The sequence below is a fragment of the Heteronotia binoei genome, chromosome 4, assembly GCF_032191835.1.
Source record: "Heteronotia binoei isolate CCM8104 ecotype False Entrance Well chromosome 4, APGP_CSIRO_Hbin_v1, whole genome shotgun sequence".
Lineage (NCBI taxonomy): Eukaryota > Metazoa > Chordata > Lepidosauria > Squamata > Gekkonidae > Heteronotia > Heteronotia binoei.
In genome coordinates, this window is record NC_083226.1 from 131,692,379 (window position 1) to 131,712,205 (window position 19,827).

Sequence of the window (19,827 nt, forward strand, 5' to 3'; positions counted from 1 at the left end):
GCCCATAGGTATGTATATTTTATGATGGAATATCTCACTCCCTTTATGTACAACAGTGCTTCATATTTTTACCGCAACCTGAACTTAGCAGCAGGAGTGGAAGAAGCTACAGGAGACAAATGAAATATTGTCTCCTGGGTTTGTGCTTTATTATCCTAGATATCATTACCTCGAAAGCACCTTTAATGGTATTTTCTCTTCAGTGAGCTTCCCACTGAGGGGGGAAAAAAATCCCATACAGAAGAAAAACCAAGTACCAGCATTATCCATATGGCTTTGGCTTTGTGTATACTCTAGTGTCCTATTTTCAAAACAACACTTTGTGTGAATAATCTGTGTTCATCTAACAACCTATTTGTGGAGTAAATGTAGTATCATAATAAATGCCCACAGCATATTATAAGAACAGTTCACCTCATAAGATTCTTCATCTCCAGCGACCATGCCCACTGTTTTAATGAAAGGATGACCAGGATTGTCAATGCCAGTCTGGATGCACTGATCCAGGGTGTAGCCATTGGGAGTCATCCTGTCCCTCAGTTTGGCATAGATTGCTGGTGTGAGGCACTCAGCCATGCAGTTGTTGTGTTTACGAAGATCAGGATAGTCTGCACTGATAGAGAAATTAAAAACATCCATATTGAGTAGCAATTCTTGGGGGTTTTTTTCTTTTGTTCGTGAGCTCATAAGAAAGAAACAGGAGACAGAATCAGCATTTTACTTGTCTATATTCTTTCCATGTCAACAACAATGAAGAAGCATGCAAGAGAATATTTTTCAGTGGATCAGGGGATTTGAGGAAAACAGCAGAAAACTGGAAAGTTTGATTGGTTGTTGGCTCATGCATGCAGCTGAAATTTGTAGGAAAAACAAGTGTACAGATCTTCCCAGGGGTATGCTGTCTGCCAGCTGAAATCACAGAGATGGTTTCTGTAGAGGAGGGAGGTACTTGTGCAGCTAGGAAGGAAACTAATGACCTTCAGAATTATTTTTTTTGCATTTGGGTCTATTAAAGTGAAACATCTACCAAGCTGAATCCTTAGTTGATGTAAATCAGCGTGGTTCAAGGAGAACTGTCACTGTGGACCTTTTCTTTATCTTCTGGTATTAATTCTTTATAAACAGTACTACTGCTCATAGGAGAGAAGAATCAGGAAGCAGTTTGTTGTAGATTTTTAATACGATATGCACATATTATAAGGACTATGGTTCCAAATGGCCATTTTCTAAATGTCAGTTTGTGCACACTAAACCTCATCCATATATTCTAGCTACTTCAAATAACCATGTGGAATTTATTTATCAAAATAGTTATATCATACCTTTCCCACTATCAGCAGTGGCTCAAGGAAGCTTACTAATGCCAGTATGCACCACTACTGTGAAAATTATATCACAACAATCAAATAGAACTACTTATAGTTCATTAATAAATTTATCTGATCTGAAGTCTTTTTACCTAAGTCAGCCTTACAGAATGTCCTGAAATTGGCCAATGTGGATGCCTTCCTCTCCTCCTCAGGAAGGCTGTTCTAGACACTTGGAATCACAGCTGGATGACCAAAATCAAGCTGCAGCAGATATAATCAGCCTGAAATGATTATGACCCATCTCTGTAATGATCTCAGCTGGCACACAGGTTCATACCAGGAGAGATGTTCTTTCACATGGGTACAATGCCATGAAAGGCTTCAAGGGTGATAAATGGCTTGAATTGAACCTGGAAATATATGGGTAACCAACCATTGGAAGCATTTTAATATTGGAGAAACATGAATGATCACATCTCTAAGACCTAGTAAGTGAACAAGCAGCTATACTTTTTACTATTTATAGCTTTCAGATAATCTTCAAGGGCAGCCAGACGTAGGACACTGCAATAGTCTAGCATTAAAGTTACAGTGTGGCCAGATCAGTGGAGTCTAAGAAGGTAGACCATTCCCATACAAGATTAAATTAATGAAAGCCATTCTTAAAAAACCATTTATCCAGTCTTCAGAGACAATTTATTTCTGAACTCTCCATGGTATTTGTCAAGCTTAGCAACACTCTTCCATCCAAAGTTAACAGAACAATCTCCTCCAGAGTTCCTGCCTTTTTGGCTAGCATAACCTCTGACTTGTCTGATTCAGCCTCCACTGTCCCATTCATCTCAAATTACATTGTCTGTGTTGTTTCCATGTCTGTGACAGCCAATCTTTTCTTAGCTTTACCACCTGTTTTTCATCCTGACTCCTCACTTCCCTGCTTCTGAGGTGCAAACTAGATGAGATGATTTGTGTGTGTGTTGGATCTGGGTTTCTCCAATCCATCAGCCGCACATCATGCTGCTAGAAAGTAATTTCCTAAGCATGTAGGGCCACATTTGTGATTGCAACCTTAGCATGGGGGAGAAGAGTAATTAACCTTCCCCCATACTCTTTTCTCAACCCTAAAGTAACAGAGAGGGGCACTTTTTACCCTATGGCAGGGGGCTAAATGCATAGATAATGAATGTACCTGGAGCACCCTAACAAGTTGCATGGAGAGAAGGCTGAAGCCTCTCCTCCTCCTGTAACACAGTTCTGGTTTGAATGGTTACCTCACATGCTTTGGAAATGCATTCTTAGTACTGCAACTTGTTGCTGATGATATGACCATCGGGTCAGGGAACACAGATCCGAATCTCAAAAAAACCATCTAGTTCAGTTTGGTCTGAAGCCAGTTTTTCAGCTCTGTATTTGACTTTCCAACACTCAGATTTCTCCCCCCCTCCCCCCCCAAAAGACCATAGCCATCAGTCTTTGAGTCCTTAAAATAAAATCCACATTTGTTTGAAGATTTCAATAAAAGTATTTACCTCGGAGGAAACATTTTTGTTCTCTCAAGGAATCTAGCTTTCACATTTTGCTGATTCAACAAGTATCCAGTGGTCAAGGCACCCGTGCTCACTGTTGCAAAGAGAACAGCTGTTTTCCGACCAGCAAGGAGACGTGAGAAAGTACTGGCCATCTTTTCCCACTTAATATTCCTGGAGGATGCAAAAAAGCCCCAACCTTATTATGAGATATGACTTAGCACCGTATAAAACTGTAATAATAAAAATAAGAATGGTGATAGAACCGCTTGGCAAATTAACTCATCAAGTTTTTAAAAGGTATTGTTTCCCAGAGTTTTCTATCAACATTTAATTTTTTTTTACAGCAATACAAAATTAACAAAACTATGCACACACTCTTTAGAACTACCTGACATATATTACCTGTCCTTCCTGAGTCAAACATCTGGATTTAAGTAAACTGCTGACCTCTCAGGATGTTGGTTGTACAAAATTTTCATAATGTACATGCTTACCATTTCTAGTATTAGCAGCGGTTTCACTTTGAAATGTGTGTGTGGGAGGGTCAGTATTATAGAATACTACATGAAGCCCATTATAAACATTTTCTGAAGATGAGTGTATTTATTTTGGTATGTAGTTACAACCAATATATTTCATAATTTTCAGTCACTGGACATAAAACTTTATCCCTACATTACTGGTCTATTATGCAGGGGTATTTTCCCTTGCTGATCCTGGATGTCAAGGAAAGAATTTTAGCAACTTAAGCTGGCTCAATTTTTTTGGATCATAAGGACCTAGCACTCTAGGTGGGACTGCCTTTGAAATAAGATTTAGAAAATATAACTGACACAAAATGTGGTCGCCATGTATTTAGAGATTCCTGAAGGAATGTATAATGCTAGTTTTGCAACCATGGCTGCCAAACTCCTGATTCAGTTGGGGGATCCCATCTTCCTGCTGCTTGCCAGCATTCAGAGCAGTGTCAGGAGAAAAATACCCCCCCCCCACACACACACACACACATGCACACGTACAATGCTGTCTGGAGTATCACATCACTGGTAGGATTTTGTTAGATAGGCTATATGCGCCTTCCAAAAACCAGTTCTGTCCTTCTTGTTGTGGCAAATTGATAACTCTTTCATGGGCAAAAGTTGCTCTCATGACACCAAATCCATCATCTATACTTCACAATAGAAGATTATCATTGCCTACAGAAAAAGGCTTGAGTTGGGTTCCTTGGTTCACCCAATTTGCCATTCAGTTTTTCTTCGGGTTCTTAAAAGCACGATTCTTCTGCCCAATCATCTCTCACTTACTTTTCATTTGATGGCTACAGGAGTTAACCTTGCATTTCTAAAATATTGTCTGTGACAATAATAGTACTATTTTTGAATGACAATACTTCTAGCCTCAGGGTGAATCTGATCATACTCTCATCACTCTTCTTTGCATTCCTATCCTGAGGTAACTGTCATGTTGTTCTTGAACTATTTCATTAGATAAGAAAGCACTGCTATTTGTTCACATATTTGTCTTAACTTTCTTGTGTCTAAGGGTTGCAGTCTCTACTCTGTTACCTTTACAGTTATTACATATATAGCCCAATTGTTACGATTTTGACAGTCGAACCTTACGAACTGAGAGTGTGCTATCTATAATCCTCCAGATAAGTAGTCGCCATTTTGTGTGAATAGGACAGTATACATATTTTCCAGCTTCTGGATTTCTAATTGCATATACCAAGTTTGATTGTGGGATGCCCTGGTCACAAAAAATAGTGTCCACACATATCACGAGGACTATTCAAAGGTATGAACTCTTCTAATGCATGCTTAGATTACCAAAATTGTAACAACCCCAAAGTGGGCCATAACCAGGGCTTTTTTTTTTTCGCAGGAATGCAGTTCCGGCTGGCTTGGTGTCAGGGTGTGTGGCCTAACATGCAAATTAGTTCCTGCTGAGCTTTTTCTACAAAAAAACCCAATGTGAAGCAATGGTGACATCAGGGGGTGTAGCCTAAATATGCAAATGAGTTCCTGCTGGGTGTTTTCTACGACAAAAGCCCTGGCCATAACTATATTGTTTTGTGCAGTGACTGGTTTGATTCTGTGTATTTGTAAAAGGGACCCCTGTCCTGAGCCCAGGAATGAATGATACTTAAACAGGAACTATAAGGAAACTTCATATTTTCCCCAAAGCACAGTATAAACTTCCTGACTAGCTGACAGTGTTCTCTTGCATTATTGAGAAATAATTTTTGCATTAGATTAATGACTAAAAATAGTTATTTTGTAGTTAGTTTTGCTATAGTTGTAGACCGCAATAATTTCCCAGTAGTTCCTATATAAAAACTGCTTTGAACATGAGAATATAATTTTTTAATAAAGGCCAAATTAAAAAATGTTTTAATCAATTAAATCATTTGTTGCTCCTAAAGACTTTCCCTCCAAACTGCAGGAATTAGTGATCTGAAATGTTTGTTTCTGAGACAACACATCAGCTTCTTTCTGTGATTGAATTTCTATATGTGAACTCTGTGCTTGGAAAGTAGAAGTAATTTATTAGTTTAAAATGCCCTTTGCTCTGAAGACTAGTGGAAGCCTGGTATCAAATAATTTATAGTAGGATCTAGAACAAGTAGTGGAAAAGGCAGACTATAATTAATGTAAATAAACAATCACATACATGGTAGATTAAAATGTAATTCTTTATCTAGCAGTATGCCCCAGTAAGAACAAGTTTCTGACTTACCAGGGCCCCCCATTTGCTCCCTGTGCGAAGGAGGTTGACTTGTCAGGCCAGGTACCATTGCCAGATGGCACCCTTTGGCCCAACTTGCTCTCCTTTGCCAGGCAAACCAATCAGGCTGCTGCTACGGTGGTCCTTGGGTTGGGGCAGAGATGGCAGACCTGGGTGATCAGCTTTAATTCTGGTTTGCCCAACTGGCAAAAAAGGCCCCCTTCCCATGGACTGGGGTGCATTCTTCTTTGGAGACTTGGAAGAAGCATCGTGGGAGTCGCAACATCTTTTAGGCAGCAGCTTTGAAGAAACTCCATGGGAGCATTGATTGGGTACTGTGATAGAGGCAGCAGTTGCAGGAGAGTGGCACCAGCTCCAGATGCAAGCATAGATTGGGCTCTCACCTTGTTCTTAGTGGTGGCCTCCCCAGTGTGCAGAAGGATAAGCAGACAGCAGGCCACATAGTTCCCTCTTTCCAGGCTCTGCTGCCTGTCTCTGCTTTAACCTAGGTCAGCAGCATTTTCCCAGGGTGGGGGGCAGCCAAGGTTGGTGGACATGTGATCCACACACCCTTTTGTGTCCAGGCTTTGTCATTGGGGCTGTGTCTTAATTCCCCTGGCCTTTTTGGTCCAACATTTTCCCCACAGGAAGAGCAAGCCATGCAGCCTAACAACTTCCCCCCACAATCTTTGTCAGCTTGCTCTGTTACCCGACTTTGCCCTTCCCCCCCATTCCTAGACATCTCGCCATGTGAGGCCTGGGCCATGCAGTGATACTCTCCAACCTGCCATTGTTTTTGTTGCTGTGGCCCCCTTGGGATTCCACTTAAGCAGCTGTGGATGGGCTTCATCACTTTGGCTAGGTTGAAGGAGCAGTGACAGTTGCTGCTATGCTCTATGCTCCCAATCTTTGTTGCATTGAACAGAAACCACATGGGTAGATAGCCCTCCCCAGCCCCTTCCTTTGGCCCTACTGCCAGGCTTTTCCTTGCCTTCTCTTACTACCACCCAGGAGGAGGAGGCCATGTGGACACTTCCCCTTCGAGGGAACTGGCCAGTGCTTAGGAACCACCTGGTCATCTATGTATGTAGCAGGGCTGGGTAGGCATAATATTCTATTGTTTCCCCCAGCACTGCTCTCTTCAGGGGCTGGCAACAGTCCGGCTACTTAATCATAATAACAGAATAAGATTAAACAAAGTTGGTGGTTGATTATTTGTTTATTTTATTAGACTTTTATACCACACTCCTTGCAAGCAGCCTCAGGGTGGTGTACAATAGCTTTTCATAAAAAGACATATGAAATCCAATAAGTAATTTAAAATACAATCCTATAAATACCTAGTACCCATATGGCACCATAATACAGTTCTAGCCCCCCCCCCCCAATTTATTTTACTTTAACCGTCAGAGTAGGGAAAGGTGGAAGTAATTAGCAAACCATTAGGTCCCTGATGTTAATAGCCATTGATGTTAAAACCTTTGCTGTCCTCAACAGTATGCTTGGTGGAACATCTAATGATAGTATTTAATTTTAGGGGTTTCTTTCATCTCAGACTTGTGATGGTCAGCCTTTCTACCCCCCCCCTCCCAGTTTACTTTGCTTTCCTCAGTAGTTGTAAGGAGAGATATTGCTGTTATGCCTCCTCTTAAATTGACTAAATCCAGTCTAACTGGTGCCTTGCTCCCTCTTTCCCATGAATGTGGGGCAGGTCCAGTCAAACTGAGGGCCCAGGTGGCTCTTCCATTGGGTCAGTGCACAGCCCAAAAGAACACAGCCAAGAAGGGGTTGGGACCCCCTTTGATGTTGAGTGGGGCAGGTGGCAGCAGTCTTTTGCGGGGCTCTTCCCAGACCTTAGAGCATTTGGTGGACCAGGTTGAATGGTTGAGTGCCAGCTCTTGCTTCCCCAAAGCCAGGGGAATGAAGGTTTGCCCCAGACCTCACATGGGCATAGGACCAAGGTAAAGCAGCATTGCAAAACAGTCTCACCAGACAGCAATTCAAGCATCAGGGAAAGGACTCGCACAAATGCAGCCAAGTGGTGGCAGTCAAAGCAGCATGGTGGCCAGTGCTACTGCAAACAGGCAGCAGGAGATGATAACTCAGAAACTGCTAGGACAATGGGCGAGTTTTCCTTCTCTGAGGATTCCAGTGGGGAGCTGGGTAACTACTGGTCTGCAGCCTTTGGCATGCCGAGCCTATCCAGATGGGCATTTAAGAGGATACATGGGGCGGGGTCTGAGTTGGCCCCTGGGGTGGTGTGGGTGGATGAGCCAACCCTCATCTCACCTACAATCACAGATTGATCCTCCTGGCATTCACCTTTCCTGCTATGTAAGGGAGTAGACTTTAGATGGCTGATGTATGAATATTGTTTTCTTATTGAATCTTAAAGCAGGCAAGGGCAGGAAGAGCTGCTATAAGAGAAAAGAGTAAGAGAAGGGGCAAGAGAGATGAGACCAAGCATTCTTTCTTTAGCTGGCTGGCTATATGGTCTTTATAGCTCCAGTTAGTCTACCAAGACAGGGGTTGGCACCTCTCAAGTCATTTGGGCAATGTCTTGAAGGCACATGCACTGGCAGTGGAAGCAGCTGCTATCAACTATGATGAAGCCTTTTGTAAGAGGGTGTCTCATAATAATAGGACAAGGTGGGATTTAATAAATGATAAGCTGTGGCTCATGTTGGTCAGTCCAGACATCTGAGGCCAGTGCAAGAGTGCCAGGATGCACAAATAGAGCATCCGGTAAGAGCCCACCTGCCAGGTATGTTAGGAATACAATCAGGGCAAGTGCTACCAGGTGTGATGTAAGTTTGACCATGACTGCAATAGCTGCTTTGTCCTCATCTGCTACTTTCTCACCCACACAGTCAAGGTGCATCACAGCCCTTTCACAGCAGCTAATCCTCTTCCATGTCAGGGAGAAAAGAGAGGGAGGGTCAGCCTCCAACCCTCCTCCTGCAGCCACAGTTTCCAAGTAATCCCCACCTCATAGCAGGCATGGCCAGGCCCCAGCACCTTGCCCTGCAGGTACAATCCGACATGTTAGGCAGCTTGGGTTTGGGTCATATTTAAAGGGCTTCTGATGTTCCACTGCCTAGTGCTGACTCTCATGCAGGTCAGTTTGGTATTGCCTAGGATCTCATTTTCCTGTAATTTTTTTCCTATATAGGTGTCTAGTAATCTGGTATCTGAACAAAAAGGTTCATTTGTGGTGTAACAACAAGACCGTGGTCAGAGTCATTAATTGCCAGTCAGTGTTCTGAATGGGTCATGAACCTGGTGTGCCTTTTGACTAACATTGCTTTTTCAGCCTGCCACATTGGATAACAATATTATGGACACCTTATCTCAATTTCAGGAAGAGATTCAGGATCTTGGTTCTCAACATGAACTCCTATCCAGACCCCTTCCCAGAAGTCCTGTGCTTCCTTTGCAGAGATCTGTAATGCAGGGAGTAATGGCCTTGATTGTGTATCTATGTTGTGGGCTTATGCAAGCACTGCTGTGGGGTTCTTGGCCTTCACTACTAACAAGGGCAGTTTTGGATCCTGGCCCACATCCAAAGTTTGAGTACTACAATATTTGGTAGTCTTAAGAGGGCTGGAGTGGACACCCAAAACACTGGCTATCCATCTGTTGGCCATCTCTCTCTCTCTTTTTTTGTATAGCTCAGGGATGGCCAAATCCCTGTGCATCCTTTTTGGGCCTTGGAAGAATGGTGCAGGATCTCCACAGGTGTTGTGAATCAGCCAGAGCTCAGCAATAATGAGGGTTCCTGAGGAGAAGAGGACCCCTCAGGATAAGAGGTGTCCTTTTCTCCTCAGGAGCCCTTGTTATTGTTGAGCTTAGGAGAAGAGGTGTCCCATGTAGCCAGCCATGAGTTAACAGGAGAAGCAAGAAAATTAGTTGCAGGTTTGTCAGGATTCATAGCCAACAGAGGTTTTATTTCCATCTAATATTCCAAAGAGAAAGACTAACAGAGACCAACTGATTCAAACTGAATGAAATATTTATTTACTCAACTAGAGATAGACCAAAATTGCAAACTATTTAAAATCTTGAATACAACCACACAAGTAAAACCCAGAATAAAACCACCCTCTCCCTCCCAATAAACACATGCACACATGCAAACATAAGAAGGAAGGAGAGGATGAGGAGCAGAAGTTCTGAAGAGTGATACTACCTGATCCCGGGTGGTTCACATAATTTCATATTGGGTTCAAATCTGTGAACATCAAGGACTGCTTTTGATGTGAAGGGTCTCTATACACATCTTCAAACATACTGAATGGAGGAGAAAAGACTCCATCCAACATGTGTCTTGATAAATCAAAGCAGGAGGTTGGCAAGGGAACTGTATTTTAATCAGCTTTAAAATAAAACCAGTGGAAAGTAATATTGGAAACAGTCCCAAAGCTGTAATTTTTAATTGCTCCCGAAAACATAAGGTGCAAAAGAATCTCTTTAGTCCTATGCTATTTGTGCTTTATAAGAAGAAATCTCTGTCTAAATGCCTATTGTAATCAGTAAGAGTCAAATATCTGTGAAGGTTAAGAATTGGTTTCTGTAGGCTATCCAAGCATATAGAACTGCTAGAATTGCTTCTGAATGACATACACAGCACTTTATTGTATCATAGGATTGTCCCTTCCAGTGTATTTTCTTAGACTGGTAAACTGTCAAACTTAGGAAAATAAAATAAGGCAATTATTTTAATTCTTTATGAAATCAACCAGTGCATTGCCTCTGTTAGATGCAGGAAATCCTATCAAGCAACAGGTAACATTAATTACCTTAGACAGGCTGTCATGTTTAGCTAGCTCAGATAATTTCTTCTGGCAAAGAGGAATTGTGCAGCAGGTTGTTTTCATATAATAACAGGATGCGACACAGTCATCATATACTTCATATCAGCAGGGATTGACTGATGGATTGGCCACATATTATTTTTACTCCTTGAAGACCTTTCATGGGCAGAGCAGAAGATCACAGTGCACAGCAAAGTCATAAACTCTAGTGCTATTACATCAGTAAACCATTTCGTTTGTGTGTCTGAACATTAGATTAGATTACCAGTAGAGTGGATTATTATTTTGAACATTGGCAAAACCTCCCTGAGTAACTTTATCATATTTTCCCCCAGGTATACTTTGTGTAATAGCAAAACACAGAGAATTGGATTGCAGAAATAAGCAAAATTACTATATATGAGAAAAAAGCTGGCAATTATCTTCTAGGTTTTTTAGTTTGGGTTATCATATTTGCAGTGATTATTCTATTTCTGCTCAGAAATGTTGCTCCTTTTCTAATGTTGCTCCTTAACCTTACTGACATTAACTGATATAGCAAGGAATTGAGTTCCCTTCACCCTCACCCGTGTGCCAGTTGCATCAACTCTGGCTTTTAACTACCATCTAAAATTAGTACATGTTCTCATACAGCAGACATGCTTGGCAGAAAGCACAGAGAGACAGGAGTGGGTAGAGTATAATGAGGGCTGATAGTAGGTAAGCTTGTATGGAATGGAGAGGAGATTTTTAAAAAAGAGATATAAGATGAAACGTAGAAAAATATAATTCTCAACATGGCCTGATCTTTGACAATTTAAATCCAGAGATTGGGGCCATGGGCACACAAGACAGACTTGATAAAAGTCCCAGCTTTGCAGAAAATTCTGAAATCTAAAAACAAAACAATCTAAATCTGAAATCTAAAAACAAAACATGGTGGGGAGAGGTTAAAATCCTCCAAAATGATAGAAGCAGTAGCTGAAGTTTTAAGAAATGGATGAGTTCAATGGCTGTTGCTAGGCTGTCTCTCTTTTACACAGTTATAGCATAAAATAGCAGCCATAATTATATCTCAATGGCAATGAATTTAATCTCCCTGGTACAGTAATGGTGAACCAGCTTTGGAAGATGAACCTCTCCATTCCTTATAAGAGGCTCAGGCTAGAATGAGATCCTAAAACACTATAGCCATTTTCATATTGACATGGTGATTTCATTGTTGCCCTGAAGTTTTTTGTAGAATAACGTGGAATAAAGTAGAATGTAGAATAATATGGCAAAAATTAAAAGGAATAAAATCACCACAGAGTGGTCATTCTTCAGTTTTCCCTGCAAACTTTTTTTTAAAGAAAGAAATCAGAGTCTCCACTGACTATACCCAAGAGCTAAATTTGCAGCTATCACAGGCTAGCTGGAGGATGACCCTCTCAAAGTCACTTGTACTGGTAGCCATACATGCCAAAAACGCATGGTGTCAAAATACAGCAGCTGATAAATTCAGACTGGCAAGGATAGCAATGATTGCTAAGTGTATGCATCTCAGTTTCAGTTTATAATGGAATATATATCTACAGAGAGAGAGAGAGACTTGCAGGGTTCTAGGTTGCCAAGTTTTGGTTGGGAAATTCCTGGAGATCTAAGGTCAGAGAGTCTGAGGAGGGTAGTATAAAGTAATTTTAAAAAGTATTTGGGGAGGGGAGGGAGCTCAGCAGAGGTGTGATCCTATACAGTCTCCCCTCAAAGGGGCAATGATTACTATAGGCCGTTTTCGCACTTACCTTAAGCCGGAGCGACGTCCTTCTTCACCGCGCAGCGTCTGCACGGTTTTCGCACTAATTGCTGTGGAGCACCTGGAAGAGCCGCAAAGTCCCGCAGCTTTTGCGGCGCAAATGTAAACCGCCAAAAACCGGTTTACATTTGCGCCGCAAAAGCCGCGGGACTTTGCGGCTCTTCCAGGTGCTCCGGAGCAATTAGTGCGAAAACCGTGCAGATGCTGCGCGGTGAAGAGGGACGTCGCTCCGGCTTAAGGTAAGTGCGAAAACGCCCATAGTCTAGAGATCAGGTGTAACTCTAGGAGAGCTCCAGGCTCTACCTGGAGGTTGAAAACTTTAAAGCAGGGGTGTCAAACTCATTCGTTATGAGGGTCGAATGTGACATAAATGAGACCTTGTTGGGCTGGGCCATGTCGGGTTGGGCTGAGCCATGTCGGGGTGGGCCATGTGTGTAATTATTTAAGATTAGGTAATTTTATAAAGAACACAGACAAACACAAATATACCTTTTAAAAAAACTTAAAACATGTTTAAAACGTTAACATTCATTGGTCTTAAAGATGCTTTCTTTGTATTTCTTCCCCATGGGATCCAAGGAACTGGGCAAAGGAAGCTCTGGCTCTTTCCTTTCTTCCCCAGGGCACCAGGAGGGGGAGTATCCTCAGCCAATAGAAGAGACGCTTGGCTCAATAGCTTTGCTGCGCAATTGAGAGAGCCTGGCAAAGCAAGCTGTGATGCAAAAGGAAGCAAGAGAGAGGGAGAAGGAAGCAGATAACAGCCAGTTGCTTGGGGCCTGATAGGAGCCCTCTGAGAGACTGATTCGGCCCCCAAAATGCATGTTTGATACATATTGATTCCATGTATCCCCCTGCTCTAGGGGATACATAGAATGCTCACTCCAAAGATCTGGTTGTTTGTGAGAATAACTTACAGAGAAGATAAAAGAACAGTAGTGATTAAACTGTTTTAACTGTATAAACACTGTCTAGTGTTTTAATTGTGTAAACAGATATTGAGGAAGGGGGCTGAATAGTGGCTAGCCAATTTCAGAATTTTAAAATTGTTTAGAACTACTCCAATCTGTTTTCAGGCTTGGGACTGAAATGGCCTTGGTTGCTTTGGTAGATGACATGTGTTGGAAGTTGGATAAAGAGGGTGCAACCAATGTTCTCCCTAAGCTATGGGGTCTTGTGAGCAAAAAATCTACTTTGTGAGCTATTGGCGTTAAAGTTGTGAGCTATTGCATAAATTAGTTTGCTCTGGGGCCATTTCTCCTTAGCTGAGACAAAAATGTGTCAGCTGGAAGCTAAAAAACTATGAACTAGCTTACAGGACCTCAGCTTAGAGGGAGCATTGGGTGCAACCCTGTTAATTCCCCTGAACCTCTTGGTGGCTTCTGATACCATCAGTCATGGTATCCTTCTGGATTGCCTTTTGAGACTGGAAATGGGAGGCACTGTTCTTGGGTGGTTCTGCTTCAACCTCAATGGTAGGTTACAGAATGTGGTGTTTGAGGACTATTGCTTTGCTCCATATGGAACTAGGGTTACCAGGTCCAATTCAATAAATATCTGGGAACTTTGAGAGTGAAGCCAGGAGGCAAGGTTGTGACATGCATGACAGAACTCTAAAGGGAGTTTGACCATTACATTTAAAGGGACCGCACACCTTTTAAATGCCTTCCCTCCACTGAAAATAATGAAGGATAGGGGCACCTTCTTTGAGGGCTCATAGAACTGGACCCCCGGTCCAGTCTTTTTGAAATTTGGAGGGTGTTTTGAGGAGAGGCACCAGATGCTATGCTGAAGATTTTTGGAATGCCACATCAGTTAGCATTATGTTGGGAGGCTTGAAATGAGTTTGCAGTTTGAATTTGGGGAAGGGCATAGAGTAGGGCAGACAGAATAATGCAGCATAGGAAATATTCATGGTTGGCAATCTGAGAAAGGGCTTTTCAGTTGTGCCCCCAAAATCATGGATCTTGATTTTTGTTGTTGTTAACTGGTCTGGCGGCTCTCATTGAGCAGAAAGGCAGGATATAAAGTTTGTAAACAAACAAATAAATGACTGAATGCATTTTTTTGGAAATGTGAAACAAAATTAAGGAGTTGTGCTTCCATCCTAGTAAACTCAGACAGGCTTGTTTAAATACGCTAGACCTTTCATACTGGTTCAGCCCTCTCCCCAAACTGATTTTGTACACTAGAATCATAGAATCACAGAGTTGGTTTCTGTGATTCCATGAGTCAAGTGTTGAGTGTCAGTTTTGGGACAGGGCAGAACCAGTATTAAAGGTCTAGTGCAGAATTTATAAGTATACTATGCTCTCTTTCATTCAAAGAAACCCTGCAGGGCCATGTGTTGGCTTTGACCAGTCATGAGAATCAGGAGCATATAGCAGCACTGTAATATATGTCTATTTCTTTTAAAAGCTGGTCCACATTCACCAGAAGGACAAAATGGCGTATCCTCCTGCAAAGTCAAAGTGGCTGAGCCTGTGTGAAGCTGCACAATAGGAAATGCAGTTTCTGCATTTAATTTCAGTTCAAGCCCCATAATCTGTTTTAGGAATATGTATGTGGTCGGTTTCCAATATCATGTTACACCGCCAGGGCCGGATCTAGGGGGGAGCAGAGGAATGCTTGTCCTGGGCACTGCCAGAGGGGGGGGGGCGCCAAATTGGGTATAGAGTCCATTCTATTCTATGGGCCCATAAGATAGAACAGGCCCATAAAGGAGGTGTCATTTTTAAATTTTGCCCTCCCTCAAAAAACATGTAGATCCGGTCCTGTACATGGGACTGAAATGTTTAGCTGCACACAAACTGACTGTCCTCACTGCTGACTAATCACAGTTTACCCTACCTGATAAATTCATTTATCAGGATTCATTTATCAGGAGGATAAACATTCCAGGTAGACCAAATCCCCATCATGTCCCATTTTGCAGTTTAGACACATAAAAACTCCCTTACTGCTTTCAGTAAGAGTTATCACCTCCCATCTTGGCCTGCTTATTCAGGATACTTGTTCTCTTGGCTTGCATCTTTCCGTGGTGTCAGATTCTGCATAGGGAAGTTATAAACTGCAGGTCAAATGTTAAATGAAAGTTCTAAAATAAAAGATGCTTGAGACATACTTTGCTCAAGGAGAAATGATTGTGATGAGGCAATGCTCAACAAGTTTTTGTAGAGTTCTTATTCTTTTCCCTTAATATCAGGAAGCAAATGGAGAATTTTTTTACTGTATTGATTAATTGTTCTGGTTTGTTATCAGTGAAGGAAAGAAGATGCCAGTGATGAAACTGGCCATTTATAAATGGAGATAAAATAAATACCGTTTCTCATATAGAACCAGGGGCTTTTTTGTAGCAGGAACTCCTTTGTATATTAGGCTACACACCCCTGATGTAGCCAACCTTCCAAGAGCTTACAGTAGGTCCTATGCTAAGAGCCCTGTAAGCTCTTGGAGGATTGGCTATATCAGGGGTGTGTGGCCTAATATGCAAAGGAGTTCCTGCTACAAAAAAAGCCTTATATAGAACTGTACAAATGGACAGCTGCAAATAACTTGTGGAGTAGCTGGCTCATTTATCTCACCTTTGTTATCCCCTCTCTCACCCTCTCTTCTACTCTTTTTCCCTTCTGTCACTTTTCTTACTCTTTCTCTCTACTCCGTGTATGTCACTTCCTCTCTCTTTCTGCCACATCACTCTCCTTGTTTTTCGGCCTCCCCACATCATTCTTGTTTGGTATAGTGGTTATCTGGGAGAACTGGTTTGATTCCTCACTCCTCCACATGGGTCAGTCAATTCTCTCAGAGGGCAGTTCTCAAACGAGTTCTTTCAGCCCCACCTACCTCACAGGGTATGTGTTGTACGGAGAGAAAGGGAAAGGAGATCTGAACCTGGGTCTCGCAGACCCTACTCTGAAGTTCTAACCTCTGCACTACACTGGCTTTTATAGGGTAGCTGCTGTTGAACAATACCAAGCAGCCAGGCCCAGTTGATCTGTGGAAGACAGGTGCTATCAAGTCATCTAGAGAGTACTGCCAGGCCTAGGGCTGCCAGCCTCCACATATGACCTAGAGATCCCCTAGAATTACAACTGAATTCTAGACAACTTCCCCTGGAGAAAATGGTTGCTTTGGAGGGTGGCATTATATCCAGCTAAGACCTTTCCCTTCCCCAAACCCTGCCATCCTCGGACTCCACAACAAAATCTCTCTGAATTTCCTAGTCTGGAGCTGGGTCTGGCAACCCTAGTCAGGCCTGGTCCCAGGGATCACTCCCTCAAAGGACAAAATAGGCCTGGAAAGGGCCCTCTCCCTGCCTTTTACTAACAAGATCAGACTTGGAATACTATGGTTGCCTAGCAACAGCCACTGAAGGAATCCACTTTTTAAAGCTATAGGTGCTCCTTTTATCATTTTCAGTTTTTTAAAGCTGCCCAGTATATTTTTTATATTTTTCACATTTTTCTACAACCCTAAGGTCCTTTTCAGGATTGCAGAAAGATCTATTTTGCCTGTTCACTGGATTTAAGTATCCAAAGATATTAGAATATAAGATAATGCAACTGACTGGCTGACAAGACATCTTGAATCAGGTAACACAGTCAAACACCCAAACCTGAATAAAAACTAACAACAGTCTGCAGTTTCCATCAGTTTTCAACAGAAAAAAGTAACACCAGCCAGTTCAGAAAAGTACGCTGCAGCTATCAAAATGCTTAACTTGCTGGGTCCCCAAATATAAACTTTTTGTATGATTTCCAGAAGAAGACCGCAGATTTATACCTCACCCTTCTCTCTGAATCTTCTTTGTCTTCTTCCCCCACAACAGGTGGGGCTGAGAGCTCTCACAGAAGCTGCCCTTTCAAGGACAACTCATGCAAGACCCAAGGCCATTCCAGCAGCTGCAAGTGGAGGAGTGGAGAATCAAGCCTGGTTCTCCCAGATAAGAATTTGCACACTTAACCACTACACCAAATTGCCATTCTGCTCACTTATTTAGAGAGTAATACAGTATTCACTAAATCTTACTTTTGATTATATTATTTTTTTCTATTTAGGGTATAATTAAAATATGTAACCACATGAGGAGAAGGTATTTCAGATGTCAGGAGAGATACCATCACCGTCTGCAAGTGACATTTATGTTATAAAGGATATAATTATTAAATGACTTTGCTTGATTAAGAGATCAGTGGTGCTAAAATCTGACCCTTTTCAAACTGCCTTTGTATTCTATTTTAATAACTGGTTGCTAATAGATTTTTTGTCATTAGCAGCTGCTAATAGAGTTTAACCTGTTGCTTGAAGGTCACTCGGTGTAATTAGTAGACTGATCAAAGCCACCAAGTAATGCACCATCTTTCAGTTTGCAAAAATATATTATAAGGATTGTGTACAGCACATAATAAACAATACAATAATGACAGAGGCTGGCGGTGCTAGGGCCTTTTAAAGTAACCGAAATTCCAATGGGTCAAAAAAACCCATCCCCAAATGAATAGATACAAGTCCAGCCTTGGAAATAGTCCAACTGAAATTCACAAGGTGGGTGCTCCTGAGGAGTGTAGCTTCAACGCAGTGTGGTTGAGCTGTTTTTGAGGGAAACTGCTTTTTCCATTTTCAATCCCTTCATTGCGCTTCTGAATCACTGTGGTATGTTTAAAATGTCCATTAAAATGCCACTTTTTCCACGCTCCTTTTCACTGTGTGATCTTCCTCTGTCTTATTTTAACATTCTAAGGTGAGTACTGTAGCGCTAAAACTGTTATAGTAATTCAATGCTATGGCAGCACTATTGAAATGCATTGACTATAGCACTCACCTTACAACATTTTAAAAAGTCCAATGAAGATTGCATGGGGTGAAAGAGTGGAGGGAAAAGCAGCACTGTTTGAAATTAACATAGTGTTTCAGAGATGGTTCATTAATGGAAAGAAATTCGCTGTATGAAACCCCCATCCCTGTATCACTTTACTCAAAATTGGGCCAACAATGAATAACATCTGGTATATAGAATGGTAATGTGAAAAGAGAATGGTAATGTGAAAAGAGCCCAAGTGTTGAACCAAGTTAGAAACTCTGTTGCCCTTGGAACAGGGTTCAAAAAAGCAACCCCATCCAGCTGTTCAGCTGCTTCTGTCCAGCAGACAGAATAATAGTTCAGAGATAGTTTTGTTATTTTAATTCACAGATAGAGAAGGTGCTAGAGCTTCTCAGTGGAATTAGCTAGAATTTGAGGGGAAGGCTGCCAAAGTGTCTCTCAGGGGAATCTGATGTAGAATGAAAAGTTTTGTTGCCTAATTTCTTCCACTGTATCCTGCTTTATATTTTGGTGTGGGGAAAGAGTTGTGAAAATGATCAGTAGTTGGAGCATTTTCAATATGAGGCAAGGTTAAAGCAATCAGGAAAGTAATCTCTTCCATGTGGAGAAAAAGATGACTAAGCATGGTTTGGAGTAAGGGAATTTCTCCCCTCTTCTTTACGATTACAACTTGGCTTCACTTGACAAAATTGGTCATTAGCTCAGTCAAGACAAAGAAACAAATCACACAATTAAATGTGTGAAATCTGGTGCCACAAGATGTGATGATGGCTGCTGGCTTTTAGAAAGCTTTAAATGAGAGTTAGTCAACATCATAGAGAACAGATCTTTCAAGAGGGCAAATAATGAGGTAATTGCCTTAATACTCTGCTTGTGGGGTTCCAGTGAGCATCTGACTGCTGGGAAAAGGATGCTGGACTAAGGATCTTGCTTCAAGTGTGACAAGGCCATTATACTCTTAAGGACACTGCTAACATCCACTCAATGGAATAAAAAGAAAGAAAAAACAGTACAATAAAGAATAGCTCCAATTTACAAACATTCACCACAGTTGTTCATGAACCATTTTATGCCACATTATATAGAACTTAAGTTGGTATGAGTCTACTCATGGATATTTGGATGTAAATTACATTCAAAGGAATATCTTTTGCAGACACAACATTAATTCAAGTACTGTTATTTAACTTTGCTGTTGATTAGTATTAAACCTGAAGGACCCAGGCTGAAGTGGTAAAACTAGCTTGTGTGGTTGCTAGGTCAAAATTATAAAAACCAAACGACACTGCTGGAAGCTTTGTAAGAGCCATTCAATAGAATTCTCTGAATAATAAGTATTCTCAAATATGGAACAATTAAAACAAGAAATATAAAGTAGTACTTCTCCAGTATCTAATTTGAGGCTAGTTGGAGGATGCTGATTACTTTAAGCAAGGATAATTCCAGATACAGATCAAATCTCAAGACTGTTGTTTTATAGCAATAAAGCAAACATTAATAACATGATGCTCCAGCCTCTCTAGTTAAAGTAAAATATTTATGGACAGCACTGACATTTTAAAAACTAGTTGCTCTGCAGGTTGTCTGTAAAAATGTTATTACAATTTGCACAAAACAAATTATATTTTCAGAATGCTTGTTTCAGTTTCACTGTTTGGAGAGCTGTGCAGTAACCTGACAAATTTTACTGTCATAGTTTTCTAAGCACTTATGCAAATAAGTAAATTATATTTCCTCAACAGCTATAATCTGTGATACACCAAAGACATTTTAATAACCTTGCATTATAAATGTCAATGTCTACAGTGAATAAAAATACATACGTTAAACTGACCTTGAAAGCTTAAGCCAGACACAT

General features: G+C 41.3%; 1 protein-coding gene across 1 annotated transcript in view; it reads right to left on the reverse strand.

Moving 5' to 3' along the window:
• Positions 1-19,827, reverse strand: part of CKMT2 (creatine kinase, mitochondrial 2) — a 45,022-nt gene extending 25,195 nt beyond the window's left edge. Inside the window, exons 1-3 of the mRNA XM_060235760.1 lie at positions 19,804-19,827; positions 2,840-3,010; positions 415-613 (exon numbers count right to left, since the gene is read on the reverse strand). Of these exons, the coding sequence (XP_060091743.1) occupies positions 415-613; positions 2,840-2,991 (351 nt within the window). The 5' untranslated portion in view covers positions 2,992-3,010; positions 19,804-19,827. The remainder of the gene's footprint in view (positions 1-414; positions 614-2,839; positions 3,011-19,803) is intronic.